Below are 20,269 nucleotides of genomic sequence, written 5' to 3'. Positions count from 1 at the left end.
AGCTTCCAGGACAACGTTGTGAGATGGGAGCTTGTTTCTGAACCAGCAGAGAGCAGAAGGCTGTATCTTTGTGGCTCCCATCTATCTATCCCCCTGGGGATGGCAGTCATGGCAACAAACGAAGTACACAAACCGACACAGATGCAGAGCTTGAGGCGATTCCACTCAGAGGGGTAGCCACAAACTCCCAGAAAATGGAAGGAGGGATTTCCAAGTATCAGCCAGGGCCTTAAAGTAGCAAGGTCCTTTGCTTTTTGCTTTCAAGCAAGACAAGCAGAAGGCAGAAGGCCATGTAAAGGATGCCGGATCAGGCCTAAGGCATCCTTTCCCTACTTGTGATTCCCAGTGACTTTTATTCAGAGGCATATTGCCTCTTGCACATCCAGCAAGTCAGGGACTGAGTGGTCCTTGGAGAAGGTGGCAACTGATGAAGCACAAGGCATATGCGCCAGAGATTCTGGCACCTTCAGTGAGAATGGGCCGGTGGCCCCATTGGAGAGCCAGAACCAGCCAGAGAAGACAGAAAAGGGCTGGATGCACCATTTTGTGGCTTCCTAACATCTTGGTAATGTGTAAGATGGGGTGGCCCTTGCAGACTGCTCAGAGGAACAAAGGGAAGCGGTCGGGCTATTTCTCCATCTAGTCCAGTATTATCTATTCAAGTCTCAGAAAAGGGTCTTTCCCATCATCTGGTTGGTGCCGAATCCTTTTAACAAGAGATGGTAGGGATTGAACCTTGAGACCTCCTGCATGCAAGGCCTGGTCCTAGGGTATGGTCTGAAGGTCCACAAAGCCACCAGCTAAGCAGGTTTGGGTCTGGTCAGTGCCTGGATGGGCGACCACCTGGAAATTACATTGTCTTGGTTTCAGTGATGCATGAGATGTACATATTTAGGGCTGCCAGACGTCTGGGTTCTTCCAGACGTGTCTGGGAATCGCTCTGCAAAATGGCGTCCAGGTGGATTTTTGCTGAATCAGCAAAAAGTCCTGGAAAACCCGGATGTATGGCAAGTTGGGCTAGTTTTTTTTACAAAAAACTTTAAAAATCAAAGAAAAGTCCCAAAATGATTTGGGGGGCACTCAACAACTTCGATTTTCACTTTTGGAGACGTACACAGCATCTCCACTCCATGTATGAAGAGACGTTCAGGTGCTGGAAGAGCTTGACGCAGCGCCTGCTCCTCCCTGATGCAGCGCCTGCTCCTCCCTTCTCCTCCACCCATCCTCTCTAGCTCTCCAACTGCCTGCCCCTTACTCCCAAACCATTTCTTCTCTTCCTGGGACCCTGGAGAGCTGCTGCCAGTCAGAGTAGACAATACTGAGCTGAAGAAGTAACCACAGCGCAATGGCAGAGCACATGCATCATCCACTGAAAAGAGGTGGCAGGTGATGGTAAGTCAGAGCAGATAATACTGAGCTAGGTGAGCAAATCATTGGACCTGGCAGCATTATGTAGCATGCACACCATGACGGAATTCTTCGACCATCTGGGGGAGAAGAGGGAAGCCATTACAAAAACTCAAAGCACTGGGAAGATAAGGCAGGGAAATGGAATTACTTTAGGCAAATATGTTCCACTTTGCAGAGAACATGTAGAATTGGGCCATTCTTTGTAAGGTATATGAACTGAGTTTTTGGCAAGCATCCCCCACCACCTGCCGCAGCTTACCTGGCTTCTCCTCAGACTCTCGGCAGTGCATCCACACGCAGTTTGTGATGTTCAGAGTAGCATCTCCTTCAATGCACTTGTCACATGACTCCAATTCTTTGCATTCTCCTGCAAAACAGCAAAAAAGGAACAGGCTGAGTTTTCAGGCAAGTATGAATCCTGCCACTTTGGAGCAGGCTGCAAGAGAAAACAAAAAACAGGAAGTGGAGCACTATGTGGTCTGGGGTTGTATAGATACCCAACGGCCTGTTGATTTCTGGAGTCTTTGCCCCACATTTTGCCTGTGGTCCTGTATGCTACAGCCCCCACTATTAGTAAAACTGTAAAGCCTCACACAGACACACACACACAAATATACGCAAGCCTAGATATAACAAAGGCTTCAGAGATGGAATCCTCTGGTATCTGATACTCACTGTGCTATACTGCCTCTGAACATGAAAGTTTTATTTAGATATCATGGTTTGATTTGATTTAATGTCAGTGGTACCTCTTGTTATGTACTTAATTCATTCCGGAGGTCCGTTCTTAACCTGAAACCGTTCTTAATCTGAGGTACCACTTTAGCTAATGGGGCCTCCCGCTACTGCTGCGCCACCGCCGCACAATTTCTGTTCTCATCCTGAGGTAAAGTTCTTAACCCGAGGTACTACTTCAGGGTTAGCAGAGTCTGTAACCTGAAGTGTTTGTAACCTGAGGTGTTTGTAACCCAAGGTACCACTGTATTCATAAAATGCATATGCCACTTAATGGGAAAAATAATAATAATAATATCTCTTAACTGAGGCCCAAACCATCAGCCCACCAGGCACCAACTGCTGTTTGGTCAGCAGCCATTCCAGCCAGCCATGAGAAAAACAATCACATAATTTTTTGGAACTTTAGCGCTTGAATTTTTGCTTACTTTCCCCCTTTAGTATCCGGTCTATCCGACTGTGAGCCCCCAGGCTGGCAGGGACTGCTGTAGTTTAGGGAAGCTTTTAATGTTTGATGTATCACAGTATTTTAATATTCTTTTGGAAGCTGCCCAGAGTGGCTGGGGAAACCCAGCCAGATGGACGGGGTATAAATAATAAATTATTATTATATTATTATTATAGTCTGGAAAACATCTGTGCCATGTTTCTAAGATGTTAGGTGCTGTACAAATCACCACCAGCACCATCAGTTTCATTATCAAGACACAGTGAATTCTATTATCAGCTATAAATACAGAAATATTTTTAAAGCTGCTGCTTATTACAGCTGTGGCAACATGATGGAAGAGTACCCAGCTATCTGGAGGAGATTGCACTGAATGTACCGAACCCAGAAGAGCTGCCTGCCTGCACAACACATGCAGAATGAGCTCTCACCAAACTCACCTGTTTTATGTATCAATGCTGACCTGCCAGTGGCGGAACTGCCAAGAGTCTCTGCATGCTGGAGCACAGATAAGGCTGCAGCGCATGGAAGCTTATTCAACTTTTATTAAACCCATAAATGTTGGATTACATTTCTGCCACTGCACTCCATGCTCAATAAGTCAGCTGGCCTTCGGGAGACGAAGGCTTTCGGTTGAACACGAGAAGATCAGAAACTGTCGGTGACCTGACATCAGGAGTAGGGAGCCATTTCCAGACCAAGGGCCCCATTCCCTCCTGGAGCAGTCTCTCAGGGGCCACATGCAAGTGTTGGGTGGGGCCAAAGGCAAAAGGGGGTGGAGCAATGAATGCACACACCCCTCTACCCTCCCTCCAGGCAAGCAAGAGGTGTTATCAGAGTTCAAGGACACATTCCAGACAAGCAAAAGCACTCAAAAGAGGCTGGGAAGCAGGGCCAGTGAGGGGCATGGCCTGGGACAGTTCCAAGGGCCGGACAGAGTGGTGTTTAGGGCCACCCAAAAGCTGGCAACCTCTATTGCAAAAAAGAAGAAGAAAGGGATTCAAAACACTTCAAAGTGTGGAAACTTCCCATCACTGAAAACTGGATGGGTCTCTAATACCATTTGCAAACTTTTGAAAAGTTATCTGCTTCACACAGGCTAAGTCATATAGACCTGCTTTTATTTTATCTATTGCTTTATTACTACACCAATATCCCAACTTTCCTCCAGGGAGCTGACAGTGCCAGGCATAGTTCTCTTTCCTAGCCCCTTGTATCTTAGTGGGTTGTTTTTGTTTTGATTATGCATGTTGTGTTTTTATATTGTGATTTTATGTTGTAACTGCCCTGAGACCTTTGAGTATAGGGCAGTATACAAATTTTAACAACAACAACCCTCACAGGCTAGGCTAGGCTAAGAGAGGGGAAACCAAAAAAGTGCCCTCCAGATATTGATGGACTCCCAGCTCCCATCAGTCTCTGACAGCATAACCAATGGGGAGAGATGACGGGAACTGTTGTCCAACAAAGTTTAGATGACATCACGTTGGCTACCCCAACATACTGCCTAATACCGAGTGAGACCATTGGTCCATCTAGCTCAGCATTGGCTAAACTGAGTGGTAGAAGCTCTCCAGGATTTCAGACTGGGGACATTCTCCGCCCCACCTGAGACGCCAAGGGTTCAACCTGGGACTTTCTAAACAAACTGCAGATGCTCTACCACTGAGTGGCAGCCCTCATGACTGTCTCAAGATCACTCGGTGAGCTTTGTAGCCAAGAGGAGATTTAAACCCTGATCTGCCAAGTGCAACACTCTTAACTGCTAAACCACACTCTCTCTCTTTTTTTACAGCTGTTTCCTTTAAGTTGACCATGATAAGCAGCAGCAGTGAATTATGGGGCAAAGCAGCTATACAGCCAAGAGCAAACTATTTCTATTACCCTTCCTTAAAAGGGCCCACTTGTCATATTTAAAACAATTTTCAAAAAGCTTCCAAGCAAGAAACTTTACACACACACACACACAGCCACAAATGCAGCTTAGCTGCAAGAGGAACTATGATCCCAGCTACGTCAGTGTAACCTTCCCTTCCAAGTGTGGCCAAAAGTTCCTGTAGCCTTTGGTGAAACCCAATACGACTTCGCATCAAGCATGACCGAATCTAATTAAAGCCCACACAACACGTCTCCATTTCAGCTTAGGGCTGGTGCAATCTGCAGGCTCAGGCTTTTCATGTCTGCTTCCAAACCCTTGTCGGTCTTCCACTCTGTACCCATTTTTAATTATAATCCTAAATTATATTTTCTGACCACCCTTCAACCCAGGTTCTCATACAAAGAATCCTGCGAAAAGCAACACGTAAACAATGAAATCATTTTTAAGATAACCAACTCATAGTTCAGTTACAAACACTTCATTTATTTCATTTATATCCCACCTTTTCTCCAAAGAGCTCAAGGTGGCATACGTGGTTCCCCCCTTGCTTTCAGAGTTACAGATTTCTTGCTTAACATCTAGCCTCATTGGTCCTAACAATGGCTTCCTTAAGTTAAAACTTGCAACTCCTATACTAGAATAGATGCGGGATGATGGGAAAGAACGAATGGTTAAACTCCCCCACCCACATTCCTTCCATCTACCATGGCATACATTAATCCTAAATCCTATTACCATGGAATGCCATCTCTTTATGGCAGCCCCCTCCCTCGCCCCACATCCACTTGCTGACACTCAATTTTTTAAAAAGAAAAAATGAGCTAGGAAAAAAAACCATGAGTCACAGCTTATTAATAGCAAATCCGTAGCTTTGTTTTATGAAATCTACCTAGAGAATTCTTTTCACTCCCCCATCAGAGATTATGCTTCAGCATGCCAATAGAACGAGATTCAAAAGAGGATTTATACTGGCAAGTTTCTCTCCCGGTCATAAAAATATGCTATGATAATTTTACATACGAAAGGAAGCAAGGTTTGGAACTAGTTTGGAGAAAGCAATAAAAGAGGTCAGTTTCTGAGGATGCTGCATTTTTGTTAGGGCCCTCCAGCTGTTGTTGGATTCTTACTCCCATCATTCCCAACCACCATGCTGACGGGGGCTGATGGGAGTTGTAGTTTGACAACTAGGGCACAGGTCCTTGTTCTAATCACACCTCAGATGCCTGAGGGTTTGGTTTTTTAGCCACATGTTAAAGAGCGTTTTACCAGGACCTGGGAGACCAGGGCCAAAATCCCCACTTAGCCATGAAGCTCACTGGGTGATTTGGGACCAGCCATTGCCTCTCAGCCTAACAGCTTTTAAAAGGGGGTGAGATAAATTCAGGGACGCAGGTGGCGCTGTGGGTTAAACCGCAGAGCCTAGGACTTGACCATCAGAAGGTCGGCGGTTCGAATCCCCGCAACGGGGTGAGCTCCCGTTGCTCGGACCCTGCTCCTGCCAACCTAGCAGTTCGTAAGCACATCAAAGTGCAAGTAGATAAATAGGTACTGCTCCGGCGGGAAGGTAAACGGCGTTTCTGTGCGCTGCTCTGGTTCGCCAGAAGCGGCTTAGTCATGCTGGCCACATGACCCGGAAGCTGTACACCAGCTCCCTCGGCCAATAAAGCGAGATGAGCGCCGCAACCCCAGAGTCGGCCACGACTGGACCTAATAGTCAGGGGTCCCTTTACCTTTAAGATAAATTCACTGGAGATTAAGGCCACCGGTCACCACGGCTGTATGAAGTCTCTACCACCTGAGGCTCCATCTCTCTAAATACCAGTTGCCAGGGAACTACACAGCCTTTGTGTGCTCTCCTCTCCAAGACCCTGCTGCCTTTCTTCTCTGTTTGATGAATAGTTTTGTTGATATGTGGAAATTTGCACATCAGCCACACAGCAACCCTAGTTAGGTGAAGGATATTCTGGGCATAGGGTTCAATATGAGAGAATGTGTTGCCGACCCTTGAATGCAACCACATTTCATTTCTTTCTTTATTACATTTATATCCCACCTGTCCTCCAAGGTGCTCAAGATGCTGTATGTAGCTCTCTTCCCCCTCCCCATTTAATCCCCACAACAACCCTAAAAGGCGAGGCGGAGACTGGACGACTGGCCCAAGGCTACCCAGTGACAGCTTCGTGACTGAGCGGGGAATTGAACCCTGATCTCCCAGGTCCTAGGGCAAATCTCTAACCACTATACCATACTGCCTCTCAGTGATGCCTAGATAAGCTCTTGCTCTGACCTGAAAATGTGGCAGTTCTGTGCGAGCAGGAGGGGTCTGAAAAGGTCTAACTGCGCTGCCCCCAACCCTCCAAATATCCTTTAACAAATCACAGTGATGAGATGTATCTAAGAAATCTGCCAATCAGCCTGCTCCCACAGGGCTTACTTCCCAGTCGGCACACACAGGACAGGAAGGAATTCGGAACTGGGAGGCAACGGTAAGCAGGGGACACCCACTCACTTGGAGCTGACTTGTCAACAAGCAACAGATAGGTGTCCAAGTCAGCATGAGTCTTTTCTGCTCATGCGAACATACAAGTTAACCAATTACCTTTCCACGGTGGAAAAGTTCAAAAGATGACAGGGCCTATTGCCATGGATACGGGATTCTGACTACAGAGCTTTGCCTAGCAGTGAGGGACTGGTACTGTAGCCAATCAGGAAGCGGGACTTTGCTCTCCAGATTTCTGGCAGGTTTCGACAAGTCGAGTTATTTTTATCGTGGCAAAAGGAAAGATGCTCACAAATCAGACGCTTTACTTGACTCCTCTGAATCCTGGCATGCTTTATCGGACAGCAAGAGGCATGGTGTGTGTGTGTGTGCACGTGCATATGTAGAGAGCGCACCGGCTGTTTCAAAATCTCTCTCAATCTGTTTCAGCCACACTACAGATGGGGCCTCAAACAGTAACCCCCAGAATAAGCAAATCACTGCGAGGGAAAGCGTTAATGAAAGTTATTCCCACTTTCCCATCTGCAGGACTGTGAGCAGTTATGGGCATCCACGAGGCTGCAATTCCGTGCAGGCACTTGGAAGCAAACCCCATTCAAATCAGAGTGAGGTAAAACGGGCATCAGAGAGAGCTGCAGGACTTCTTTGCAAGCATGGGGGAAGGGCCATAGCTCAGTGGAAGAACATCTGCCTTGCATGCAGAAGGTCCCAAGTTCAATCCCTGGCATCTCCAGGTAGGGCTAGGGATGTCCCCTTCCTGAAACTCTGAAGTCACTGCTCAGTAGACAAAACAGATCTAAACGAACCAATGGTCTCACTTGCTATAAGAGGACAGGGCACTTGTACCTTTGAAAGGTGTGCAGAAGAATTTTGGTTAGGGCAGCTTCTCATCACCCTGTAGGGCAAACTGCCCACACGCCAAAATTTCCTCTTCTTGCACAGCTGGTAAAAAAGAGAAAACCATGCCAGAACCCCAGCACCTTCCTTGGTCGCCTGGTCTTTGCACCTCTTGCAAAACTTTCAGCAAACGCCACCATTCATCTATAGAGTTGGATGACACCCTGTGCTATCCACAGTTTGCCTCCAAGCCATTTTCAGAAAGAGCAAAGACCAAAGGAATGTAAGAGTCTACAGAATGTGCCTTTTGGCTCCAAGTAAGGTGAGTTGCACCTTCCAATTTCCCGTGATGATCACTCTCAAGGTAGCCAAGGTAGTGCCCTCCATCCGTTGTTGGGAACTACAACTCCCATCAGCCCCCTCCACCCCCACAATGTGGCTAATAGCAAGAAATGATGGAAGTTTTATTTATTTGGAATGCACCATGTTGACTGCCCCAGATCCTTGCTGTGCCCTGAGATCTGCAAACGAAAGGTAGTATACAAATTTAATAAATAATAGTAATAATAATGATGCTGAGACACCTCCAAGATATTCAGTGGTGACCACTGGGACAGGTAAGCCAGAAGAACAGCAGCACAGAGAACAGCAGCAGGTGGCACCAAAGCCAATGAGAAGTCTTTCTCACACCCTCCTCCCTCCTGAGTTTACAAGGCCAACATAGAGTGCCACCCCCATGGAATGGTTGTAAGGAAGAAGGCAGGCAGGGAGGCTGGCTGAAGGGAGAATATGTCGATGGGGCAGTGCCTCACTGACCCTAATGGACTAGCCTCCACCGAAGAGACTTGCGCCCTACCATCAATGAAAACTCACATCATCACGGCTCCATTGGGACAACTGGAATAATCCTGCAATTGTTTCCTCCCACTACCAGAAACTCAAAGAGGCCTATCACTAACTGTGGGCATTGAAACAGTTTTTATGGAGCAGGCAGGTGAGCATTGGCTCCAGTCCTTTGGACATGATTCCTTCAAGGGGGCTACCTCTTCCTCTTTGCCGCTACTGCTGCTGCTGCCACCACCCACACCCTTGCTCTCCTCTCCCTCTCTGCTTCCAAAGGAGAGGGTGAGGCAAGCAGAACCTGGTACTCCTTTCCTTTGTCCCTGCTGCCACTACCTCACTTGGAGAGGGAAAGAGGGAACACAGAGAGGTTGTTGCACTCCCAACTCACACCAGCATATAGCCAAGGGTCAGGTAGGCGAGAGATGGAGTCCCAACAACATTTGGATGGATGGTCAAACATGCCCCATCCCTGCAAGGAGTTCACTTGCAGAATCACCTTACCCCATGTATGCCCACTGCAATCTGTGAAACTGCTACTCTTACAGGTGCCATACTCCTTCTGCACTTGTGAGAAGTTGATTTTTTAGCATTGCATCTCCGACACATTGGGACTCCCTGCCTATTGACATCAGGCAGGTACCTTTGCTGGCGTCTTTTCAGCACTTGCTTGTGTTTGTTCAGGCAAGCCTATCCAGATATCTAGGGTGGTGACATGTGTTTTAATCTATTTTTGCTTGATTCAAATCGGCTTTGGAATGTCCTTAAATACATGTTTTGATCATCTTGATGTTTTTAATTTATTTTCGCAAACCGCTTGGAGGTTTTATTACAGTCAAGCAGCGTGTAAATGTTGCAAAGTAAATAAAATTTATTAAGGAGAACATGGTTAGGGGGCTCTGGGAGTTAGCAGTGGGTGGTCTGCAAGGAAGGAGCATGGGAGATGCTCAAAGAAGTTGATCCCTGATGCTGATTGAAAGCTGAAAGTTAAAATAGCCCTGTGCTGCGCTAGTCTCTCCTATGCAGCTACTTACAAAACCAAGGAGGGAGAAGGAGACTTGCGAGTCGGCAGTGAGACAAGGGTCTCAGCAGTGTCACAGATCTCCACTCAATTAAATGCCAGTTCACAGCAGAGCCTTGCTTTCTGCATGGAACATTCAGATACCCTGAGAGAACAAGTGACTAGATGCATTATTAAGGGAGAACCAGTTCTGGCAGTTTTAATACCTGCATAGAAGGGGGACATCCAGGGAGTGCAATCTGGGACCTTCTGCATGCAAAGCAGATGCTCTACCACTGAGACGAGACCCACCCCTTGAAGAATCAGGGAGCCTTTTGTTTTTATGGGGTAATTTTCTTGGGATGAGCCCAAGGGATCTCGGGAGGGGGGCATTTTTAAAACACTTGTACAACACTTGTCGTCCTTTGCTTTAAAGCCTTTTCTGCTTCTTTGAGAGGTCACTTATTTACCGTCTCTCCTTTCCCGTCCCAACCCCAAGGACTCAGATTACACTTACAATGCATCCAACTGTCACTGGCACCCTAACAACAACTTCACAACATTAATTAGGCAACAGCAACTTGGCAAAGGCTCGGTGCCAAGGTTACACCTAGGGCTCAGTGGTACAGATCCATAGTGAGAGAGGACACATATATAAAGTGTTGATTCACTTCCTCAGCCAACAGGCATCCTGGAAAACCTTAAGTGACAGGTTTGCGGAGCACATGTCAACCAGAGAGGCCACTGCATGTTAGGTTGTTCATACAAACAAAGGAACATAGGAGGTTGCCATATACCCAGCCAAACCATTGGCATAGCCAACTTAGTATTGCCTACACTGACTGGAAGCACCTCTCCAAGCTTTCAGATGGAGGACAGTCTTAGCCCTATCTGGAGATGCTAAGGATTGAACTTGGGACCTTCTGCATGCAAAGCAGATTGAAAACCCACCCAGAGTAGGAGAAAAGCAACTGTTTGAGCTGTTTTTTCTCAGGTTACAACATTACTAAAAAGCAATAAATGCCCTAGATTGAACACTGAGAGGGATGAGAGCTAAATAATGCTAACATGCATCTTCAGTGGAGGAAACTCTGAACTCTGAAGAGGGCCTACTTAGTGGTGGCTCCCCGGTTGTGTAACACACTCTGCAAGGAAGTTGGCCTAGAACATACCTTATGGTCTATTTTATCAACAGGCAAAGTTATTTCTATTTCTCAGAGCTTTCTAGATTCAGTCTGCTGCATAAAGATTAACAGAGACAGTACTGGAAAGGTTTCCCTGGGTAGAACATTCCACAGGCAGGGGCCACCACTGAAAAGACCACCCTCAGGTGCAGCACCCAGAGAAAGGCCTCCGATGAAAACGTTGATTTCTCTCCATTAGTCTGCTTTTGGAAGCAGTTCAAACACTCACAGCTGCATTGCCCTACACAAAGGTAAGAGCAGGCTGTTTCATGCAAATGTGTTCCGCTTATTACCAGGTTAAGTGAGTATAGATGCAAATCAGACATTCAGATGTACAAATGAATGCTTGACGTTCCCTGTAACCCTTTCCCTCCAAAGAGGAACATGGCTGGATGGCAGATCTTAGCTGAATTAGGAACACAGGAAATTATCTTATTACTGATTCCTTCTTATTACCTTGTTCAGGACCTACTATGCTGGCTGGCAATGTGCCAGCCAGGGTTTCAGGCAGGGGTGTGGCATTCCCAGCCCTACCTGGAGATGCTGGGGGTTGAACATGGCACCTTCTACAGCCACTCCCTTAAATTACACACCAGTGGCTGGGCTTACATACAGTTTTCTGTGTGGCGGCATGCCTTCACAGAGTGTCCAAGTGCAAAGGTGGATAGGGCTTCTGAACTTTTAATAAGCAGAAGATGACATTTCTGCAAGTGCAACCTGTATGAGAAAGCTCAGATTTCCTCTTCTACACAACTACTAAAGGAGCAGAAGGCCTGTCCTGTTTTTCATTCGGACAGCCTACTAATTCCCAAGGCTTGGGCCCACTCAGCATCCCAGGCAGCATCCCAGCCTGCACCTAAATTAGCACTGGGGTGACCAGAAGAATAATGTGCAAATTTAAGAAGCCCTGCATCAACATAAGAAGAGTCAGTTGGCTCAAGCCATTGGCCCACATGGCTCAGCGGCTAACCAGGAGCTTATGGGAAGCCCACAAACAAAACCTGAGCACAGGAGAAATCTCTGCCCCCACTCAGTGGTTTCTAGCAACATCCAGAAGCATTACTAACTTCAACCATGGAGGCAGAACATAGCAAATATGTGTAGTAGCCATGAATAGCCTTCTTGTTGTTGTTGTTTAGTCGTTTAGTTGTGTCCGACTCTTCGTGACCCCATGGACCAGAGCACGCCAGACACTCCTGTCTTCTACTGCCTCCCGCAGTTTGGTCAGACTCATGTTTGTAGCTTCGAGAATGCTGTCCAACCATCTCGTCCTCTGTCGTCCCCTTCTCCTTGTGCCCTCCATCTTTCCCAACATTGGGTCTTTTCCAGGGAGTCTTCTCTTCTCATGAGGTGGCCAAAGTATTGGAGCCTCAGCTTCACGATCTATCCTTCCAGTGAGCACTCAGGGCTAATTTCCTTAAGAATGGATGCGTTTGATCTTCTTGCAGTCCATGGGACTCTCAAGAGTCTCCTCCAGCACCACAGTTCAAAAGCGTCAATTCTTCGGCGATCAGCCTTCTTTATGGTCCAGCTCTCACTTCCATACATCACTACTGGGAAAACCATGGCTTTTACTATACGGACCTTTGTTGGCAAGGTGATGTCTCTGCTTTTTAAGATGTTGTCTATGTTTGCCATCGCCTTTCTCCCAAGGAGCAGGCGCCTTTTAATTTTGTGACTGCTGTCACCATCTGCAGTGATCATGGAGCCCAAGAAAGTAAGATCTCTCACTGCCTCCATTTCTTCCCCTTCTATTTGCCAGGAGGTGATGGGACCAGTGGCCATGATCTTCGTTTTTTTGATGTTGAGCTTCAGACCATATTTTGCACTCTCCTCTTTCACCCTCATTAAAAGGTTCTTTAATTCCTCCTCACTTTCTGCCATCAAGGTTGTGTCATCTGCATATCTGAGGTTGTTGATATTTCTTCCGGCAATCTTAATTCTGGCTTGGGATTCATCCAGCCCAGCCTTTCGCATGATGAATTCTGCAGATAAGTTAAATAAGCAGGGAGACAATATACAGCCTTGCCGTACTCCTTTCCCAATTTTGAACCAATCAGTTGTTCCATATCCAGTTCCAACTGTAGCTTCTTGTCCCACATAGAGATTTCTCAGGAGACAGATGAGGTGATCAGGCACTCCCATTTCTTTAAGAACTTGCCATAGTTTGTTGTGGTCGACACAGTCAAAGGCTTTCGCATAGTCAATGAAGCAGAAGTAGATGTCTTTCTGGAACTCTCTAGCTTTCTCCATAATCCAGCACATGTTTGCAATTTGGTGTCTGGTTCCTCTGCCCCTTCGAAATCCAGCTTGCACTTCTGGGAGTTCTCGGTCCACATACTGCTTAAGCCTGCCTTGTAGATTTTTAAGCATAACCTTGCTAGCGTGTGAAATGAGTGCAATTGTACGGTAGTTGGAGCAATCTTTGGCACTGCCCTTCTTTGGGATTGGGATGTAGACTGATCTTCTCCAATCCTCTGGCCACTGCTGAGTTTTCCAAATTTGCTGGCATATTGAGTGTAGCACTTTAACAGTATCATCTTTTAAAATTTTAAATAGTTCAGCTGGAATACCATCACTTCCACTGGCCTTGTTATTAGCAGTGCTTTCTAAGGCCCATTTGACTTCACTCTCCAGGATGTCTGGCTCAAGGTTAGCAACCACACTACCTGGGGTATACGAGACATTCATTTCTTTCTGGTATAGTTCCTCTGTGTATTCTTGCCACCTCTTCTTGATGTCTTCTGCTTCTGTTAGGTCCTTTCCACTTTTGTCTTTTATTATGGAAATCTTTGTACGAAATGTTCCTTTCATATTTCCGATTTTCTTGAACAGATCTCTGGTTTTCCCCATTCTATTGTTTTCCTCTATTTCTTTGCATTGCTCGTTTAAGAAGGCCTTCTTGTCTCTCCTTGCTATTTTTTGGAAATCTGCATTCAATTTCCTGTATCTTTCACTATCTCCCTCGCATTTTGCTTGCCTTCTCTCCCCCGCTATTTGTAAGGCCTTGTTGGACAGCCACTTTGCTTTCTTGCATTTCCTTTTCATTGGGATGGTTTTCGTTGCTGCCTCCTGTATAATGTTACGAATAGCCTTATCCCCCATTTATTTGTATAATCCTCTTTTAAAGCCATCTAAGTTGGTGGCCATAATTGCCTCCTGTGGGAACAAACTCCGTAGTTTAACTATTCACTTTGTGTGGCATTTTCTTTTATCTGTCCTGTATCTTCCAACATTCAGCTTCATTGGATGTCTACAGATTCACAAGTTATAAAGGGGCGGAGCTTTTCCCTACCTACCTTCTCCACGCCATGTCTAATTTTATACATTCCTATTATGTTGCCTCTTACTTGCCTTTTCTCAAAACTCAAAAACACGCAAACGCTGCAATCTCTCTTCATAGGGGAGTTGCTTGAGCATTTTGGTTGCCCTTTCCTAAACATTTCCCAACTCTACAATATCATTTTTGAGGCGAGAAGTGGCAAGAACTGTACCCAGCATTTGCATTACGCCATCTGCTTATTAATTTCCAATTCTTTCAGGAATGATCTCTAGTGTGGAATTTGCCTGTTTCCACACCTGCCACATAGCAGGTCTATATTTTCATTCCAACATGACAGAAAGGGATATCTATGCTATGAATTATCCAGGACTGTGGATGGGCCATTCATGTGTGCCAAGCTTCTCTTAAATCAAATGCCAAACATCAATTTGCACACTGGCTATACATGTCGCCTATCAAGCATCAAACTTTGAGAAGAGAAAGCTGGTTCCACTCAGTGCCCTTGCGTCCCTTTCTCTCTCTCCGAGACACAGTAGTTGAACCCACCTCACAGGACGGTTGTGAGGATTAATGATGACAAGGGCAGGAATGTTGCTCTGAATTCCTCCGAAGTTCAAGAATAAAACTAAAATGATGACCTATATGCACAGCATGAACGCCAACATGAGAGTGACTTCTTCTAAAAGCAGAGATGAAAAACTTGTGGCCCTCAAACTGTTGCTGGACTCTTAAGTCCCACTATCCCGGCCGTACTGGGGCTGCTGGGAGTTGGAGTCCAACAAACACGCGTGCAATGGCAATTCAGAAGAGCAGGCGCTGCTCTTTGGTTAAGAAAGGAACCAAGGAGAGAACTTCCAAATCCTTTCCCGGAGAGGCTCCTCGTGGATCAAAGTAACGCCTTATTACCCACTAAAGAGCCGCAAGTAACGCCGAGTCTCTCCCGCGGAGCGAAGGTCGGGATGGACCAACCCTGTCCCAGGAAGCAAACTCGCCCGCCCACCGCTAGGTCCTCTAGTGACTGGCTCGGCGGAACCGGCCGTTGGCCCACGATCCAGCCCACCTCGGGGAAAGCGAGAGCTCCAAAACTTCCCGCGCGCACGCCGCCCCCCTTTCCGAGAGCGAGAGAGACCTCCCCCAGTGGAAGAGGGGGTGGGGTGGAATGGAATGGGGCTTAGGAAGGGCGGGGGGGGGGAGAGAGAGAGACAGACAAACGCACGCCGGATCTCACCCACCTGCCTGGCTGGGGACACCGCCGTGCGCGCAAATCAGGGCGCAGAGGAGCGCCGCCCGCAGGTGCCAGGCGCGGGCCGCAGCAGGAGGCATGTCTGGGTCCTCTCCGGAGCAAGCAGCAGCGCCAGCAGCGAGCGCCCAGCTCAGAGTGGCGCTTGTTTTTCACTTTGGGAACAATGATCGCCTGTAAAGTGATCGGGGCTCCCGGGGACGCAACCGAGCAGCAGCAGGAGGAGGAGGAGGCGGCGAGTCAGCGAGCAGAGGCGCGAGCGGGTGGGGACCGAGGGAGGAATTCAAGGGGGTGGGGCAGGCAGGTGCGCCGGCGGGGCTCTAGCAGCTCCGCCCCCGCCGGAGAGGGGCGGGTCCTCGCCTCCCTCGCACGCCGCGGCGCGCCTCCGTTTCTTATGCTGAGGAGCCGCCGTGCGTAAGCGGAACCCAAAGAAGCTTCGCCAAAACAAAGAGCTCACCCGCTTAATTTGAGCTGCTGCAATTAAGAAGCAGGCTCCATCCTGGAAGTTTTATACGGTGATGATGAATAAAAAGGGGTCCGTGCGCGCGTGCAGTGTGTTTTTCTCCCGCACCCACTCTGCACATGATCACAGGCCTGCCTTGCAGGTTTTGCTACCTGCAGTAATTAGGGGAAATGTCATTATATTTTTTGTCCTGCCTTTTAAACCCAAAGAGTGCTACAGAAAAGCATTCGTGAGATACACACATCGATGCAAAGGTGATAAAAGCAACAATGTAAATAAAATAAGAATAGTGAAAGTTAAAATTACTGTATAAAATTCAGAAAGGATCCAGCGGCTGGCTTCCGGAAGTAATCTTGGCATGTAAGTGGTATATATTAATTAATAACGCTGTGGGTTTTGCATCACCCATCTTCATATTATTATTATTACTGTATATTTATATACTGCTTGATGCCAAAATAGGCTTCTATGCAATTCACAAAGCGTAAGAATAACATTTCACGATACTGAAATATAAAAATCCATACTGGAGATATGCAGTAAAGCAGTATCATAAAACACTGAAATATAGACACCCATAATTAAAGTATGAAATAAATCAATCCAACTGAAACAACACAGCAATTAAAACAAGAGACTGAGTGATCAGGGGAATGACTGTGTCAATAGAGATGCCTTCAAAAGCCAGTACAGATGAGGCTATAACACTGGTGCCACACTGTAAACATATAAATGTTTTTAAAAAGAACCTCCATGTCACCAAAAGCATCAGGTCAGTCCTCCAGAAACAACTGTGTCTTGATCCAGCACATAACACAGCTAATGTTTAAGACAGCTGCATTCCTGTGGGGAGGGGATTCCACACTCGGGGTGCAGCAACTTAAAAGGCCCTGCTGCATGTAGTCGCACCGTGGACTGTAGCTGTAGGTGGAACTATGAGCAGGGTCTCCTCCATAGCTCTTACAGCATGGGTCAGCCAGAAGGAAGGGATGCAATCCTTCAAGTACTTGGGGCCAAAGCAGTATAGAGCATGGGTAGGCAAACTAAGGCCTGGGGGCCGGATCCGGCCCAATCGCCTTCTAAATCCGGCCTGCGGACCGTCTGGGAATCAGCGTGTTTTTACATGAGTAGAATGTGTGCTTTAAAATGCATCTCGGGGTTATTTGTGGGGCATACGAATTCGTTCATTTTTTACCCCAAAATATAGTCCGGCAACCCACAAGGTCTGAGGGACAGTGGACCGGCCCCCTGCTGAAAAAGTTTGCTGACCCCTGGTATAGAGCTTTATAGACCAAAGCCAGCGCTTTAAATCAGCCTCTGTAGCAAACCGGCAGCCAGTGCAGATATTTAAGGACAGCTGTGACATTATCTTCCACCACACCTGAGGACAGCAAGCCAGTTAAGGGCAGGGTTGGGAAACCTTTTTCAGCTGGAGGGCCACACTCCCACCTGAATAACCTTCCAGGGGCCACATGCCAGTTGTGGCTGGGGCCAGAAGCAAAAGCGGACTGAAAAACTACCTTTTTGTGCCGTAGGCTAGTTTCTACACCCTCCTGCCTGCACCCCTCTGTCCTCCATCTGGACAAGTAAGAGACACTATCAGAGTTCAAGGACTCTTTTCAGCTAGGGAAAAATGCTTGGTATGGGAACCTGTGTCAGATAGCTTTTGAAAGAGATAGTCTCCCATCCAAGTACTAACCAGGCCCGACCCTGCTTAACTTCCAAGATCGGACGGGATTCGGTGCATTTAGGGTGGTATGGCTGTAGGCTTGAAAGGGATAGTCAAATTTTCCATTGATGCCCATTGTCCCCTGTCAAGACCCAGGGCACAAAGAGCCTAGGGGTTTGATCCATTCAACTTACTCAGTTTTATTTGGGAGAATGCCATGTGTTGTGTGCAATCACAATAAGTAAACACATACAACTGCCTGAAGAAATAAACTCTCTCTTCTAATCATGCATGCTGGCCTATAAGCCTTTCCTGGCAACTTTAACACACATACCTGCAAAGTGAATGCATAAAATCGCACCAGACAAATGCTTAAATTGGGAAAACCTGTAAGAATGCAAGTTGAGAATAACGTTAGCTAAAATCGCCCCCTAGTGGATTACTAGGACAAAGTCAGCAGGCAAGTTAGTACATGTTGTGTACTGGCCTACCTTACAGAGTTCTTGTCGGGTGTGAGAAGTGCTTTGAGCAATTGGGAAAAGAGCCACAGACAAAGTTTTAGCCCAGATCCAACTCACAAGCAAGTAGTCATGCACACCCAGTCAGCCTACCCCAACCTGGTAGTTCAAAACAGCTGGAGGGCAAAGGCTGGAGGATGCACTAACAGGAATGCTGGAGAATGGCCATTCAAGTAGATAAAGTTTCCTTCTGCATGACCATGACAGACACACACTAAATTTCTGAATGGTCCCTGGGATGCAGGAAATCCAGAGCTGGTGGAATAAATCCTGTTCTTTGAAACTATTCTATTCAGTTGCAGAAAATTCCATGCTATGAAGATTGCTCATAGATGGTTCCTCACACCTGTGCAAATAGCACATATTCAAAACTCAAGGAATACTGTATTTTTTGCTCTATAAGACTCACTTTTTTCCTCCTAAAAAGTAAGGGGAAATGTGTGTGCGTCTTATGTAGCAAATGCAGGCTGCGCAGCTATCTTAGAAGCCAGAACAGCAAGAGGGATTGCTGCTTTTACTGTGCAGCGATCCCTCTTGCTGTTCTGGCTTCTGAGATTCAGAATATTTTTTTTCTTGTTTTCCTCCTCCAAAAACTAGGTGCGTCTTGTGGTCTGGTGCGTTTTATAGAGCGAAAAATACGGTAAGTCCTCTTGGAGGCACCGTGGAGCCATAGGGACTTATTGGCACATATGGTGGAGGGGCTTGTGGGCACATACTTTCTGGACTCCAGTTATGGGGGTGGGAATTAGCAACATTATTGGAAACTTAGTCCAGCCAGATCCAACTCTATGCCTCGTCTCTATGTTTACTTGCCTGGAGAGCTGCTTTGCAAAATTCATTCAAGTACAAATTTCAAAGGACGGCTGTGTTTTGGTTGTCACATTTGGTTGTCGTATTGTTTTGGAAAGTACAGATGAGATAGGTTTGCCATTTAAATGACTGAATACCCCCCCACACCTAGTATTCTCTTGCTGTGGCCTGTTGGATCGTCTCAGCCTGCCTTTGGTTGGCCTGCTATATCCAAAACATTTCACAGGGGAGCCATAAATCACTCAAGAGACCGTTACTATGGCAACACAACTTCCAGAACTGGGGAAGCACTTTTGAAAATCCAGGCCAAAATAATGCTTGGGAGGAGTGTGTGTACAAGTGTTGAGTTTTCTGGAGATTTTTATTTGTCTCATAGTTCTAGGTTAAGGGGAGCAGGGTTTTAACTCTCCTCTTAAAATATTATTTCAACACATAAAGAAATAAATGACAGCAGAGTTGTTTTCCAGTTATCTCCAGAAGCGTGTGAATAGGTGAGCTTAGGTTACTTCAGCGGTGGAAAACGTTTCCTCAGGCCTTCTGGGTAACCTCCCAAGGGGCCCGTGGCAGTGGTGGGCGGGGCCAGAAGCAAAAGTGGGCGGAGAGATGGGTGTCAATTCGACATGTGCACAGTAGCCTAGTTTCTACCACACACCCCTCTCTTTCCTCCATCCAGGTGAGGAAGAGGCATTATCAGAATTCAAGGACCAGTTAAGCAAACACACCAAGAAGAGCAGATGAGGGGTATGGCTTGGAAGAGGAGCCTGGAGAGACCTCCAAGAACCATATAAGCTGGGAAGGACCATGGTTCAGTGCTCTGCATACAGAAAGTCGGTGGTTTGACCCCCAGCAACCTCCTTATCGGGGAAGAAAGAGAGAGAAGGGAAATCAATTTTAAAAAATTAAAAAATTCAAGACCAGGTCTCTCCATAGTTTTTAGTTTAGTAATAAGTTGCGACAAGTCTATTTCTGAAATTCTAGACTTGAAAGAGAAATTGCTGAATTACAACTTATTACTAAACTGAAAACTATGGAGAGACCCAGGATTAATTGCAGTAGTTAACAGTCGTCAACAGATTTACCATACCCATTGAGTCAATCACCCATCTCCTACTACCCTTCTGAGTAATACCCCTCCCCACCCTCCCACTTCATATAAGGGTCTGATGACTTCTCTTTCAGTGTGTCTGAAGAAGTGTGCATGCACACAAAAGCTTATACCCAGAACAAAATTAGTTGGTCTCTAAGGTGCTACTGGACAATTCTTTAATTTATTTATTTATTTATTTATTTAGACTGTGTCTGACCAACACGGATACCTACCTGAAAGGAAAATCAAGTAGGGGTGATATGAGAAATCTTTCTGTGCTTAGCACCCTGGAGAGCCACTGCCAGCCAGTGTAGACCAAGGGTGGGGAATCTTTTTTCAGCTACACAGACAAGATCTTTATCAAGA

The 20,269-nt window shown here is 46.6% G+C and overlaps 1 protein-coding gene and 1 long non-coding RNA gene across 4 annotated transcripts in view; one reads left to right on the top strand and one right to left on the bottom strand.

Annotated features, from left to right (window-relative positions):
• CD164L2 (CD164 molecule like 2) overlaps positions 1-15,688 on the bottom strand; it is a 35,113-nt gene extending 19,425 nt beyond the window's left edge. Inside the window, exons 1-2 of one of the 2 annotated variants that reach the window (XM_083456259.1) lie at positions 15,349-15,688; positions 1,670-1,777 (exon numbers count right to left, since the gene is read on the bottom strand). In XM_083456259.1, coding sequence (XP_083312385.1) covers positions 1,670-1,777; positions 15,349-15,439 — 199 coding nt within the window. In that variant the 5' untranslated portion in view covers positions 15,440-15,688. The remainder of the gene's footprint in view (positions 1-1,669; positions 1,778-15,348) is intronic. The other variant, XM_083456258.1, reaches the window with a different exon arrangement.
• The window catches only part of LOC310684845, a 29,706-nt gene extending 10,023 nt beyond the window's left edge, over positions 1-19,683 (top strand). Inside the window, exon 3 of one of the 2 annotated variants that reach the window (XR_014514864.1) lies at positions 19,490-19,683. This is a non-coding gene — a long non-coding RNA (uncharacterized lncRNA). The remainder of the gene's footprint in view (positions 1-19,489) is intronic. The other variant, XR_014514865.1, reaches the window with a different exon arrangement.
• The last annotated feature ends 586 nt before the right edge of the window (positions 19,684-20,269 follow it).

Source organism: Podarcis tiliguerta (assembly GCF_965153285.1).
Source record: "Podarcis tiliguerta genome assembly, chromosome: 8".
Lineage (NCBI taxonomy): Eukaryota > Metazoa > Chordata > Lepidosauria > Squamata > Lacertidae > Podarcis > Podarcis tiliguerta.
This window is presented reverse-complemented; position numbering and strand designations above follow the sequence as displayed.